This window comes from Epinephelus moara, chromosome 6 (genome assembly GCF_006386435.1).
Source record: "Epinephelus moara isolate mb chromosome 6, YSFRI_EMoa_1.0, whole genome shotgun sequence".
NCBI lineage: Eukaryota > Metazoa > Chordata > Actinopteri > Perciformes > Serranidae > Epinephelus > Epinephelus moara.
The window spans coordinates 37,046,162-37,060,372 of NC_065511.1; the positions used below are offsets into that span (position 1 = coordinate 37,046,162).

Genomic DNA, 14,211 nt, shown 5'->3' on the forward strand with positions numbered 1-14,211 from the left:
TTAATTTTTACAATCCACTCCATGTCATATAATTGACCCCCTGGACACAGACTGGCCAATCATAGCATAGCATCAGGCCAGCTCAGACCAGGGTCCGACAACAACTCAGCTGTGCTCCATTGACTCTAATGCAGTCGTTTCAGATTTCCTTCATTTTCAGGCTGGTTTTGTGGATGTGGAGCTAAATGTTGTGCCTGGGGCACGTCGTGTATTAATGACACTCGTTACCTGGAGAGGTTGGAAAAAGATATACGTTTCTTCCCTGTTCCAAAACCAAAATCAAACCCTGAAAAGTGTAGGGTTAGCTAGCTAGCTACTGAAGATATAGCCTACTGAATGTATACACATGCTGCTTTTGCTTTGTAATGATTATAACAGTGAGACAAAGACCGACCCTGCTGTACAGGAACCAGTGAAGGGAAGCAGGGAAACTGCTCATATTCAACCAGCTGTGTGTCATCACAGTGTGTGCAAGTGAACGTTGTTTGACTTCCCCCAGAGATCCCTGCCCATCCAGCGGCGGAGGTCTGGGTGCAAGCCAGACACTGTTCATCTGCACACACTGTGATGCCACACAGCTGGTTCAATATCAGCAAAGTTTCCCTTTATATTCATTGTCTTGTGTGGCGATCAGCAGTGATGTGGTGGTTCACTTTTACACTGTGATCTGTAGCCTATAGTTCGGCTTTAGCTTCTAACTGTCTTTGTCTTTTTAACCTGTTGTTGCTGCTGAGTCAGTTTGACATCCTGGATATATCCTTCAAACACAGACTGTAGACCCCTCTGTCTGCTTCTCTCTGGAATCACTCTTTCATTTTTCCAAAAATAACTTAATATTTCTTCAGGGAGTGCAGTTAATTACAGTGTGGGCTCCATGCTTACTCCGACAGCTTGTCAGACAATCACAAAGGTCAGTTATGTCCAATTCTGCACCACCAGGTCATCGCTTTAAAATATCCAGTAAAAAATCTCTACGTCCACCCGACGGACTGAAAAAATTGGTGTAAATGGGAATTCATGGTTCTCTGAGGAAGAATCCTCACGTCTGCTGTTTTGAGTGAAACGTGGCAGCAATGACTGGATCAATTACAATGAAATGTGGTGCAGACATTGACAAAATCACATTACATTCATTTGGCAGACACATCCAAAGTGACCAATAAGGGCACTCGAACTCAAAAAGATTAAGAGCTAAATGTCATGAAAAACTGGAAGGCAAATAAACAGCTAAAACAGAGTTGAGAGAGTCATGTCTCAAGTGTTTCTTCAAACTTCTCTGCCTCAAAAAAAAAAAGCTCAAGTAGAACTTGCCTTTGACCACTTAGACTGTTTGACTCCAGCTGCCCATTGTACTGCATAACAAATGGCACAATAATGCATTAAGCAGTGAGGTGATAGCAGCATAATGCTTATTGTGCATTAAGACACATAATCACGAGTCAACAGAGAAGCATGTGAACATGCAAGGTCGCTCCAAAGATAAGATTCTGCTTTGTTCACACGTATATTCGTACGGCGTCAGCAATCCAAGGCGTTTTTGTGATTTATTTCACCAAGTTAATCTACAGAGTAATTGTATTATCATTCCTTATGCTTCCTGGAAATATACATTACAAAAAACTCATTAAAAAGAAATATTAATACTGCATGTACTCCACTGTATTTAGAATTTCCAAATAAAGTGTGATATTTGGCTTTTTATTTGCCATAATGCCGATTGTTCATCATGAAAACCAGGTTTATCTCTATTTTTTATCCAGAGATATGTTTTAAATGTGCGGCTAAAATAGGTTAAGCAGCATTAATTGAATTGAGGCAGCAGAACAAGCTGTTTTTGCTTTTTTTTGTGGCTAATGTGCTAGCAAATCGACACCTATTTACACATCCAGCTGACACAGAGCACCATTAGCATGCATTTGGAGTTGAGTGCCTCCTGAAGAATGTAAGTTTGGTATTCAACATCCTTTTAGCTTTGTTTTGTTCGCTGTCCGCTCCTGAGGGACATATCTGACATTTTAGCAGCTAAATAACTCATCAGGGTTCACCACTTAGTTCATGTGTCTAAATTTGGTGCTGGGAAGTAGTGTACAGTAGGTTTATTAAAGCTTTCTGTGCTGAAAACAGCTCCCCGCTATGTGGCTTGACACAAGGTCGATGAGAGCAGTGAGAGAGAACTAAAAAACTAAAGTTGTGTTCAGTGGCTGACAAGGCCAGATGTGCTACACTGGCCCAAAACATCTCCATTAGGAAAAACATGCTGCAGCTTCAGAAATTCAAAAAACACACACAAAAATCCAAACAAATACACTAACAGGTCCACGCTGCAAATACAGAAATGATGCAAAGTCAGAAACACACAAACCCTGAAAACAAAGCAACGGAAAAAAACGACACAACAGAAGAAATGCGGTATGCCAAAAATACCAGGATGTTCTACTACATCCAGTCTGATTTTGCAGTATGCATGCTAACATGCTTTTCTGTCTGTTTTGACCCACAATCCTTTGCGCAGCGGACGATGCATCACTTGACTGAGCTGCAAAAAGATGACAGCTTGATTGACAGCTGTCAGAAGCCACAGTGACGGATGACAGCGCATTCAAGTGTACGATTTGATTTTGCCAAGTAGGACATGCTCCTGGATCAACATCTCACATCACGTTCCAGTACAAACATTGCAATCAACCAATCACAGCCCTCTGACATCATCAGTGTGCTGCGCCTGTGCTTCTTTCAAAATACCTTTGTGCTTCTTAAGAGCTAAGCTAGTTTTCCAAATTGAAGTTAATACATTTGGCAAGCTTACTTGTTAGCATAGCGTACCTACTTAGCAAGCTAACTTGCTAATATTCTAGTCTATTGGCAAGTTTATTCATTAGCATCGCTAACCTAGTTAGCAAGGTAACTCGCTAACCCTGAAGCAGCTCAGAGGTTTTTTGTTCAATGTAACTGAGGATTTTGTTTGAATGTCCTAACTTCAAATTGGGTGTTTGTCCTTGTTGGCCACCGTAGTTGCAGGCCATAAAATCCAAACAATGAGCCGAGAAGAGCTGAAACCCTTCATACTGGGTTGAAAACCCAAAACAGAGCTGAAAGACACTACAAATCAGATGACAATTCTCCAGCATCACCTTTTACATTATACTCATTCATTTGATTAATTTCATATGAAAGTATTAATTAGTTCAGCTTTAAAAAACTCATTTTATGTAAGTTGTTTTTTTTCTTTTTTCCAGGAAAGACTTAACAAACAAGTTTTTACAACTTGGATGCAGGTTCAGTTTAGAACCAGAAAGCATCCAAAAAATGAATTTAATTATATGAAAATTATGTTGAATCTTCCTCATTCAAATGTTGCACTTGTTCTTGGCATATATTCAAGATAACCTCCGCAAAGGTAACAAAAAGTCCTATGTTTCATTTTGTGATTATATAACATTTAAGATATGCTATCGTATTATTTCACCTCTGAGCTACAATGTTCCTGCATCATTCGGTGTTTGCTTTCTATGGCAAACAGGCAACGGCCGCACACACACAGACCTTCTACACTGGTTGTTAACTATGAATCACATCACAAAAATAATTATAAATTGGAACCATTTATAAAACATTTTTCTGTCCTTTCTCTGTTGTGTTGTTCAGAATCACCTTTCCTATATGTTGCAAGCACTGGGTGCACCCTCAGCCCACATGAGCTGTGTGACTTTAATCTATATACATACAGCACTGCACGGATCTGTCTTGTAATATACAAATGTTCCGTTTCTTTTGTTTGCCTTTACGTCAGGTGCCTTTCCTTTCTATGCTGTGTAAATGTGACCCAATGCATCAAAAAGTCACTACACCCTGAGGCTTTGCAGTTCCTTGTTTACTCTCTGTCAGTCGCACTCTTTTACAGCACAGAAACTCAAATTATAACAACTGTGCATTTTATGAGAAAACCAGGAAGTTTTATCAGTATATGCCGTTTGTTTTCAGATGTGGAGGGAAGTCAGATGAGGACCATGAGAGGTCAAATCCAAGATGGCCACTAGTGTAATGTTCAGTGGTCTAATTTTGGAACTAAGTAGTGTAGAAAAACATTTAAGGCGTCATTTCCAGCTAAATTTGGGATGTCAGTTCATTTGGTGATACTTCTGAGATGGTCCGCATTCAAGGAAATGCATTCAGGTCAAGATCGAGGTAAAATTTTTACCAGAAAATGCGCAATCATTTGAAATTTGCAAAATAACATCCAATGATGCCACTGTGGCGAATTTAGTTGCATAAGTTTAATATATTTTGCTTACCCAATCTGGATAATTATTTCATCAGTGCAGTTTGTAATAAGGGCTATACATGAATTAAAAGAAAAGACACCTTTAAAAAAAATGTATACACACATTAAAGAACATACAAGAACTTGTGGAGATAACAAGCATATAATATTGTAATGCTGGTGTTGAGTTAGCATTAACTGTATAATACTGTATAGGGTAGCGTGCATGGGTAATAACAGCACGGGGACAACTTCTCCGGGGGAAAACATGTGAATACTTTAATGTCTGTTTAGAAAAGGAGGACAACTGACTATTCATTGACCCATATCACTCCACCCAATGTAAACAAACACTACAAAGCAACTTATGTATATAGTTCCTCATCCCAACAAATGTAAATAATGTATTTATCAAATAATGAGCCATTAACTAAATCATGAAATATTCAAATAATACCTAAAACAAAACAACGTTCAGAACAACACTAAAACAAAAATAAATCTCATCTTACATCCCTCCCCCTCTTTGAATGAAATGTCCTCATTTCAAAACTCAAAACAAATCTCATCTTACAATATAATACAATATATTAAAAGAAACACAATACAAATGTGGTGATGTGAACCCTCTCACTGCTTCTGTTGCTGAACAAAACTGAACACAGGAGTTAAACCTAAATTGTTTAAAGCCGAAGTTATTCTCCCTCTGAGTTGTAAACAATAAAACAATGTAATGTAAAATAATAATAATACAATCCGCCGAATGAATGATACAATCTGCCTTACACCTGGGCCACACTGCCTGCGTGAACAGTGCATGACAGTGTGGCCCAGGTGTAAGGCAGAGAAAGCTAACCTCTCTGCCCTTCCATGTGCATACATGGAAAGCCTAAAGGCCAAAACACGCCGGCGGGTAGGACGCGCGTCAAAACAGACATTACGCCTGGGATCCACTGCTGTTTTTTGTGTCCGCCGTGACGCTTATGCCTATTCATTTCCTATGGATCACGTCAAACTGTTGCTGACATCCCCGCAAAGCATTTTGGGTAGGCGGCGCGGCCGTTTGAGCAGCTCCAGCGTGTCCAAAAGTTGACCGTGACTCAACTTTATGCAAATTAACCCGTCAGACACGAGTTCTCAATTTCAACCCGAGTCCGAGCCCGACCGAATAAGCCCGACGGGTTGGGTCGGTTTGGGCCGACTAATTAAGTTAATTGGGGTGGGCTGAGTCGGGCTCGGACAGCGGAGAGAGAGAGAGAAAAAAATAAAATAAAGTGTGTCTGTCAGAGAAGCGCACTGTGTGAGGGTGTGACAGCAGCACTAACACACAATGCTGCTGTCCATGGTTCTGATTTTGGAGTCTATGTGAATTCTGTTCTGACGAAAAAATAATAATACTAAAACAAGATATGCTGCTGTGAAGTGTGAGCGAAGTTCAGTCAATCAGCGTTCAGGTGCAGGAAAAGTGTTGAGAGCGGCTGCGGCTCATTAAATGCAGCGGCGCAGCGCTACATGCTCTCCCCCACACTGACGTTGAAGCCTGTCTGTCTGGTGATATTATTTTGGGACATGAATGATTGGTTGACTTTAAGTGATTAAAGATACTGTATTTGACCCAGGGAAGCCAGACTGCTGAGGCGCACAGGGGGAGCATCATTTTTTCCTCCTTCCATTTAAAAAAAAAAATCTCGGATTCAGTTGGGCTCGGACCCAGTGATGTATGTGATGATGTTGGGCCAAGCCGGTTTCGGGCTTCAAGTCCCTTGGGTCATTTCGGTTTCGGGTTGAATTTTTGGGCCCGTTGAGAACTCTAGCAAGGACACTATCCAATGGGGAGCAAGCTCGGTGGTGGTCTGTCGTGACATTTCGTTTACTTTCCCTCTCTGGAACGACATGGCAATGGAAGATAAGCTATCGTAGCAGTGGCGAGAGCTTTCCTATAGTAGCCGCATCCATCTGTATTTCCGCATATTTCCAGGCTCCGCCTCCAAAGCGTCCTTTTCAGAGTGTGAATCCGGCAGCGATTCTCGGTGACGCCAGTGGATCCCAGGCATTATTCTCTATTTACAAACACACACCGGCAGCGTGTCGACGCGTGTCGATGTGATGCGCCGCCCTTGAAAAAGCGCTTCTTTTTCAGAGAAATGCCTATTTTGTACTTCCCAGCTCCCGTAAGTAGCAGCTCTGTTGAAGAGCAGAGATGAAAAACTTTGGTGCCATCTATCGTCATATGATAATAAGCAACTCACATTGGTACCGTCGTTTTCTGGTTGTCGTGGTCGTCCTGCGTTATGTGTTTTCTTTCTCTTCGTGCGTCTTCTTTCTCGTCTTTTGTTCCATTGGCGGTTGGCAACCAGCTAGTCTCATTACCACCACCTAGCGGATTGGAGTGTGCAATAGAATTCCAGTTGACGCTCCGCAGCGCGACGCTCTCTGTGTGTGTTGGGGGCGGCACTTGACTTGCGTCAATAACGCCACCATCACGTGACGCCGCCAGTGTGTTTTGGGTTTAAGGCATGGAGAGCAGCAGGCTTTCCATGTATGTTTTTCAGGCCACACTGCCTGCGTGAACAGTACATGACGGTTACCTGATATGCTGTGTGAACAGCATGTTTGTGCTGTTTGTCAAAAACACAGTCATGACAAGTTTTTATTTTGAAACAGGAACAGGAAAGATTGAGTTGGAAAGATTTCTTTTATATTTCTTCATGTCTGTAACAGATAAAGATATTGAAATTGTACTGAAAGGTGAAACAATTTCAATATGATTATCAAAGACCATTTTCTCTTTTTTTGCTGAAACCATACACGTAACATGTAAAAAATAGGTGAGACTGCAGTTCTCTAGATGTGTTGCAGCTGTGCCGCACCTGAACAGTGTTGCTCATGTAGGCAGGGCGGCTGCTCTGAAATAGAACTAGAGGTTCTGCGATGCACACACACTGATCACGCACTGATCATGCGCTGGAAGGGTGGAGAGGTCCCAGTAAAGAGCCATATTGCAAAATATCATACTACAAATTTAAAGAAAGGTTTTCCTTTGCTACAATGGCCTGATTGAAATAAACATTATAGTTTGCTCTAACTATGTTAGAAATGTTCTTCTTTTCTCAGTTGTGGTGATCCACTGTCCTGTTCAGTGCTGCCTGACAGACTTGTTTTTGTCCAGTAGCCGTAATGCAAAGACATGGGAACTGCTGCATCGTTAGCAGCCAGAGGGGAATGTGCTATATGTTTACTATAATTAGCAGCTGAGCTGGGTTTATAAAAGGAGGGAGAGGAAAGTGCCAACACACCTCCACCTCCTGATGACCCAGACGCAGGTATGCCTCTTAGTTCAGAGGTTTACATATGAACATATTTTAAACATTGATCGTAAACTTTATTAATTCACTAATTTTTACTTTTATGATTAACTTTAAATTTAAAATAGTAAAAATAAAAGAATTATTTAAGAATAAACCGGTATGAAATGCCAAAATGTCTCACTAAGTCTTAGTCAGTAATCTTACTTTGCTTTTAAACTTCACTGTACACAGGCGTCTCCCTAAAATGTTTCCATTCCTGATTTGCATCTTGACACTGCAGCAGGTGCACTCTGCCTGCGTGTTGGTGAGTACAAGTGTAAACAAGTTTTTGAATATTATAGGATGCTGTGCTGCAATATGTTATGCATTTCAAGTGTTTTACATATGCTGGAAAGTTGTTAAGTTGTAAAATTTTAGCTATAAATACAGCACTTACAGTTTTGATTTTGTGAGACTGTGGTGCAGTTTAGACAGAAATATTGTGTATTTTACATTTACTTAATTGAGTACTTTGCAGATTTTACATGCAAAATAGATGATGAGCTAATAAGATATGATCCACTGCAAGAGTCTAATCTAGACAGAATAAAAGATAACTAGACAAACATGTTCTTATGTAATAATATTTGTTGTAGCACGGAACATGACCTCTCAAATATTTATTGTTGATTCAATCACACTGAACTGTGGCACGGAGATGTTACACTGAAATGACATTTTCAGGGAGGAAATTAACCAATGAACAGATTTTCAGTGTTAATTTAAATAAGACTAGAACTGTGTATTCACAGTATTATTAAAAATAGATAAATAAATCCCACTATTCCAAAGAAAAGTGTGACTGTGTGTAGCTGTGAAAGAAGTAAAGCATTTTTGCTTATTATTTAAAATTATTATTTTTTGTCCTGCTGATGCTTTAAGTCAGGTAACATTTTTAATTAATTAAAATAAGTCAAGTTAGGTTCCCTGTCTGGTTTTAAGTGTATTTACACTGTGGTGCAATTTTTTTTGTTTTTTAAAGTAAGGGATAGGACTATTTTTCTCACACCTGATGCTCTGATAAGAGCTTAACTCAAATTTCTTCTCCTTTTCAAATGCACTTCCCTGCATGCCACGGTGTGTCCACAGCAAGGTAAGCACAACGTTAACTGCGTCACGTGTGTTTAACTTCACAGAGGTGTTTTATTTTCCAGCATCAACTCTGAAACCATGCCAACAAGTCTCCCAATAAGATAATTGGATTTGTCACAATCCTGTCTGTATGTTCTTTTGTGATGCCAAGCCATTTCAGAGTAATTAATCCAGGATATGTTTGTGAGTCATATCTTGGATATTAAGCCACCAGAGTAAATATCACTCTGTATTATATCTTTGATCTCATGTTTACCCATTGGTTTTAAGTGGGTGTGTGTCTGTGTTCGTGTGTGTGTGTGCAGACGTTTGCCCAAACAGCAAAACACTGCAGGCGGAGATTGTTGACCATCACAATGCCATCAGGAGAGCCGTTCAGCCTACTGCCTCTAACATGCTGCAAATGGTCAGTCCCGCTGTCAACTTGCACAATAGAAGTGGCTCAAATAATGTTTGCTAATGATTCCCGGCATTTGTTTTCCCATACTTGCTTAAAGGAAAAGGCAATATAGTGGGTGAGGTTTTCTGCACAACGCCTAAAAGTATTATCTAAGTCTTAAGCAGCATTGTATAGTTCATGATTAAGTGCTGACTCAACCTTAGTCAAATATCTTAGTCAAAATCATTAACATGTGAAATGCGACAATACATTTTGGACTCTGGTGTCATAGGTAAATATAATTACTCTAATGTTAACATCGTCTAATCTGTTTAATGAAGGGAGCCAAGCCCAGTCATTACAAGCACTGTACACAGTTGAAAACATGTCAGTCAACAGGAGGGTAAAGATGTGTTGTTTCCTCCTCTGGAGGTGTAAGGTATCTGCACAGAAGAAAAAAGGAAGAATCTCATGTTTATTTTAGAGCTCAGTTTTGGCTTTGGGCCGTATGAAAAAGCGGGACGCCTGCTTCAATCACAACCTTTTCATATTTTAAAGGTTGGAGTGGAACGCATTTTGAGATTTCATCAGTCTTCTAAATCACACATGATCCCGTTTTCAAAACCAATATCTGGTGAGAGAATGGATCTTTTTCTGCCTCGCAGTCGTGGCTGTTTGAAAATGAAACTTTTTTAAAATCTCTTATTTTTTCAGAGCTACAGTGAGGAGGTAGCAGCCTCTGCTCAGGCCTGGGTTGACAAATGTATTCTGGCTCATGGACCAGTCAGAAGCCGCTTGTACGATGGTGTGTATATTTTTTATCTTCCTTTACTCTACATCTCTCTTTTTTGTTTGCCTTTACCCTGCTCCATATATAGCCTACCTCAGGGGTGCACTCAGTGTAAAGGTTCCCTGTGAACCTGTTTGACCTTGTGATTGATCGTCACAGTCACAGCGAACATTATCTTATCTCCAGTCTTAATACCTTCCTTTAATGACAAATTACACGGAATAGGATATGTTATCATTAAGGAGATTATCATCAATAGGCCTTTTAATGAACCCTGTTTTATCTAAATAACTTAATCTACTAGGACATGAAAATAAAACTGTGTTTGCAGACACACATTAATCAGTGCCGCCATGTGTTTCTCACCAACGAGCAGGATATCAGTTAGGTGAGAATCTGTTCTACTCCTCCAAACCGTACCCATGGACGGCCGTCATCAACGCCTGGCACAGTGAGGTGGCACGCTACCAGTATCCCAACGGCTCCACTAACGGCAAACCTATTGGTCACTACACACAGGTAACACTTAGCTGTTGCCAGGGTAACAGTAATGTATTGACAGAGATGATTGTTAAGTTTGTTTCATGGCAGCAGGAACACAGGTCACACAGTGATGCTTTGTTTTATTGTTTAATTTTGAATTAAAGCGTCTATAATCAATCATTTTACATAAAAGGGATTCATTTATCAGTCTAGATTGTTTTGTTGTGAGTTGTCAAGTGTTGGAGATGTCTGCCTTCTCTCCAGTATAATAGAAGTAGATGGCACTCGTCTTGTGGTGCTCAAAGTGCCAAAAAACATACATGTGAAAGACTCAGCAGCAATGTCTCTTTCCAGGTGGTGCTAATTACTCTTCAATTAGGTTGGGAAAATATATTTTAAAAAGATCAAAGTTTTCTGGAAAAGTTCTTTGACTATTAAATCTTGAAATGGACTTACCTCCCAGTGATTTATTTGTTTCTTAAACAGCACACACGATGGACATCAGATGTAAGATCTGAGGGAGGTGACGTCTCACAGAGTTGACAAAAAGTTATATAATAAATAATTTCACAGCACTCGTATTTAAAAGTTGCTGAGAGTTCTCTTAATGCTAATCAAGATATTCATTTTTAAACCATAATTCTTATTTAGTTTTGATTTAGAAAGGCTACAGATTTGACCTGTTATGTTGAGACACACACAATAGCAGTATTATTTAATGACTTCATCATAAAAAAGAAAGCTTACCAGTACTTGAGAAGCATTTTTGGAAACCAGGAAGTGAGACAGGAGTCTTTATGACAGTGGTTTTCAGACTTTCACACCAAAGGGCACACCAAAATCACAAGGCACACCTGTCTTTATATCTGTGCACAGTAGACTCTATAAGGTGTGTTATCACTCTTATAAGGATATAAGACAATAAATAAGACAGGTAGCTTTCATGATACTGCTACTGAGGTTTTCCTTTCTCTTTTCTTTCGGTGGTAGGTCGTCTTTGTTGGTGCTTTGTTGTCATTTGCTCCGTGCAATAAAGCGATCCATTGTCCCACTCACCGCTTTCTCCTTTTAAATCTTATCATCCTTAACACTGACTGCCAATCAGGGCTTTTGATGTCCCACACACTAATAATAATTTAATTTTTTTAAATTAAATTACATTTTTTAGGTAAAGTTTGCCTCTTTATTAGGGAAATGGGTGCACACAACATACTGATACTGGCAATTAAAACTTCATCCATAACATTTTGTATAGGCCCAGTTGAATTTGGCAATAATAATGTGTGGTTATCACAAAATCCCACGGCACACCTGGACTGGCATTACTACACACCAGTGTGTCGCAGCACACCGCTTGAGAACCACTGCCCTAGGATATAGCTAACTCCTTTTATGCCTGATTAAATGATGTTTTTGTAGAAACCTGATGGAGTTGATAAAAATCTGGGACACATTTTTAAAAGGCCAAATTTTTTCATAAAAACATATTTTAAAACAAATTTAATTAAAGCAGCACATTTTTTGCACCAGTGTTATCAGTACCTACCGTTAATTTTAGACTTTAAAGGCTTTTAACACATTTTTTAAATTGTGAATTCTTGTCTGGGACAAGGATGTTTGCTTGAGCAGTTTAGAAGTTACAAAGATTTTTTACAAATCATACTTATTTAATACGTATATATCCTTTAAAAATAACGTTTCACCACAGATTTGGAATTAAAGTGTTGATAAGTGATAATTTAAAGGGTTCTTTTCTTTTGTTTTTTCGGCAGGCCATGATTTGTCCCAGCTGTCAACACTCCAGTTTGGTCGAAACAAACCTTTATTTAACTGAGTTAGATGTACAAAAACATGTTGTTTTACCCCACAGTTTCTCTCGGCCATTGCTGGTGGGCTGTTTGCAGTCCTGTGTGCCAGATGGGTGCTGAAAAAAAACAAGAGGTTTCAGGATGCATCCAGTGTGGCCCCGACGTTATTCCTCCACCACAGTGTCAGGTGTCTTTTAGCTCAGCTGCCTGTTCCACCAGTAGAGACCAGAGACTGACCTCTGGTGGCGCGCGCTGGGCACTACATACAATGAGTTTAACAGAGAGAGGAGCACCTGTATTTGCGACAGTATTTAAAATCATACCGTCAGGATTTCTGGATACCATGGTACACTGTTATACCAAGACACCCGAGCCTAGTGGGCGTAGAAAGAAAATAGTTCCCACATGAAACTGCTCACAACAAGGTCTGTGGATTGTCTTGGGTAACCAGATCATGATTTCTGGAAAGAGACATCGCTGATGAGTTTTTTTAATTAATTTTTTTTGGCGCTTTGAGCACTATAAGCTGAGTGCCATCTAGTTCCATTATACTGGAGAGAAAACAGACATTTGTGCGGCTGATATCTCCAACACTCTGCAACTCAAACCAAAACAACCTTCTTTGACAAAAAGCACTACTGTCCCTTTAACGAAGAATCAAATGACTACTTGTACAGTAAGTGAAAAGGGTTGCTTGTAGTAATAAACCTGCAGGGAATTATGATCACCTGACAGCTGTGTCCTTCAGCTCTACAGAACGTTTTAGTGTCTTTTAACTCACTGTTTTGGTTTTTCAGCCCACAATTTAGTGTTTTGGTTCACGCTCACTGGTTTCATTGTTTTCAATAAGCTCTAAAACAAAGTGAACAAAGTGGAGCATTTATCAGAAAAAGCGCCAGACATTTCCCTCAGGAGTAACACTGAAAACAGAGCAAAAAGGAAGGTCAATATTGGACTTACGTTCATCAGGAGACCAGAAACACGACTCCAAATAAGTGATAACGCTGCTCTGCATCCGCTGGATGTGTAAATAAGTAACTGTTTGCTAACAAGTAGTTAGATCAAAAGATTAAGGACTGATAATCATGACTGATTAGAGAATGTTTCTGTGGATTAGAGCTTTCAAAGAGCCTTTTTGTGTTCCTAAATATTCATTTTATGGGTAATTATCTGTACAAAATAAGTTTGAACAATCCTGCTTTCACCAAAGGATTCACATCATTTCAAAAACCATTGGAGAGATAGCATTTCAAACAGCACTATTGTACCCCCATACACAGTCATTACTGTGTTTTTAAGAGGATATTTTTATGCATTTTAGCAAAAACAAATAGGTCGATTTTTAATCAGTTTTCCCACTTTCACAATGACTTTTTGTTTTTATTGTCAGGTGGTGTGGAACAGCTCCTACAAAGTTGGCTGTGGAGTGAAACTGTGCCCTAAGAACATTTACTTTTATGGCTGCCATTATTATCGAGCGTATGTGACCCTTATTCACCCTCAATACTCATAAAACCCATGACTGTGTTTTGCATGTGACTTCTGGGAGAGCTTGGTGGAAAAATAAAATACAAAACTGTCTATATATTTAATCAGAGGTTAGATCTGAGTCGAGAGACGAGGGATAAAAAACTCATTTTATTTGTTTAACAGAGGAAACTTCAGAAGATGGCCTCCATATAAGGCTGGACCCCCGTGTGCTTCCTGCCCCAACAACTGTGTAGACAAACTCTGCAGTAAGTAAATATGACAAACACACACTGTGGGTTCTTTGTATGGCAAGTATACACTCACCGGCCACTTTATTAGGTATCAGTTCAACTGCTTGTTAATGCAAACAGCTAATCAGCAAATCACGTGGCACCATCTCAATGCATTTAGGCATGTAGACATGATCAAGATGACCTGCTGAAGTTCAAACTGAGCATCACAATGGGGAAGAAAGGTGATTTTAATGACTTGGCTGGTCTGAGTATTTCAGAAACTGCTGATCTACTGGGATTTTCAGCACAACCATCTCTAGGGTTTACAGAGGATGGTCCCAAAAAGAG

At 39.7% G+C, this 14,211-nt stretch overlaps 1 protein-coding gene across 1 annotated transcript in view; it reads left to right on the forward strand.

Moving 5' to 3' along the window:
- The first annotated feature begins 7,813 nt into the window (after positions 1 to 7,813).
- LOC126391166 (cysteine-rich venom protein pseudechetoxin) overlaps positions 7,814 to 14,211 on the forward strand; it is a 7,424-nt gene continuing 1,026 nt past the window's right edge. The window contains exons 1-6 of the mRNA XM_050045706.1: positions 7,814 to 7,883; positions 9,006 to 9,106; positions 9,794 to 9,884; positions 10,246 to 10,388; positions 13,551 to 13,639; positions 13,814 to 13,896. Coding sequence (XP_049901663.1) covers positions 7,814 to 7,883; positions 9,006 to 9,106; positions 9,794 to 9,884; positions 10,246 to 10,388; positions 13,551 to 13,639; positions 13,814 to 13,896 — 577 coding nt within the window. The remainder of the gene's footprint in view (positions 7,884 to 9,005; positions 9,107 to 9,793; positions 9,885 to 10,245; positions 10,389 to 13,550; positions 13,640 to 13,813; positions 13,897 to 14,211) is intronic.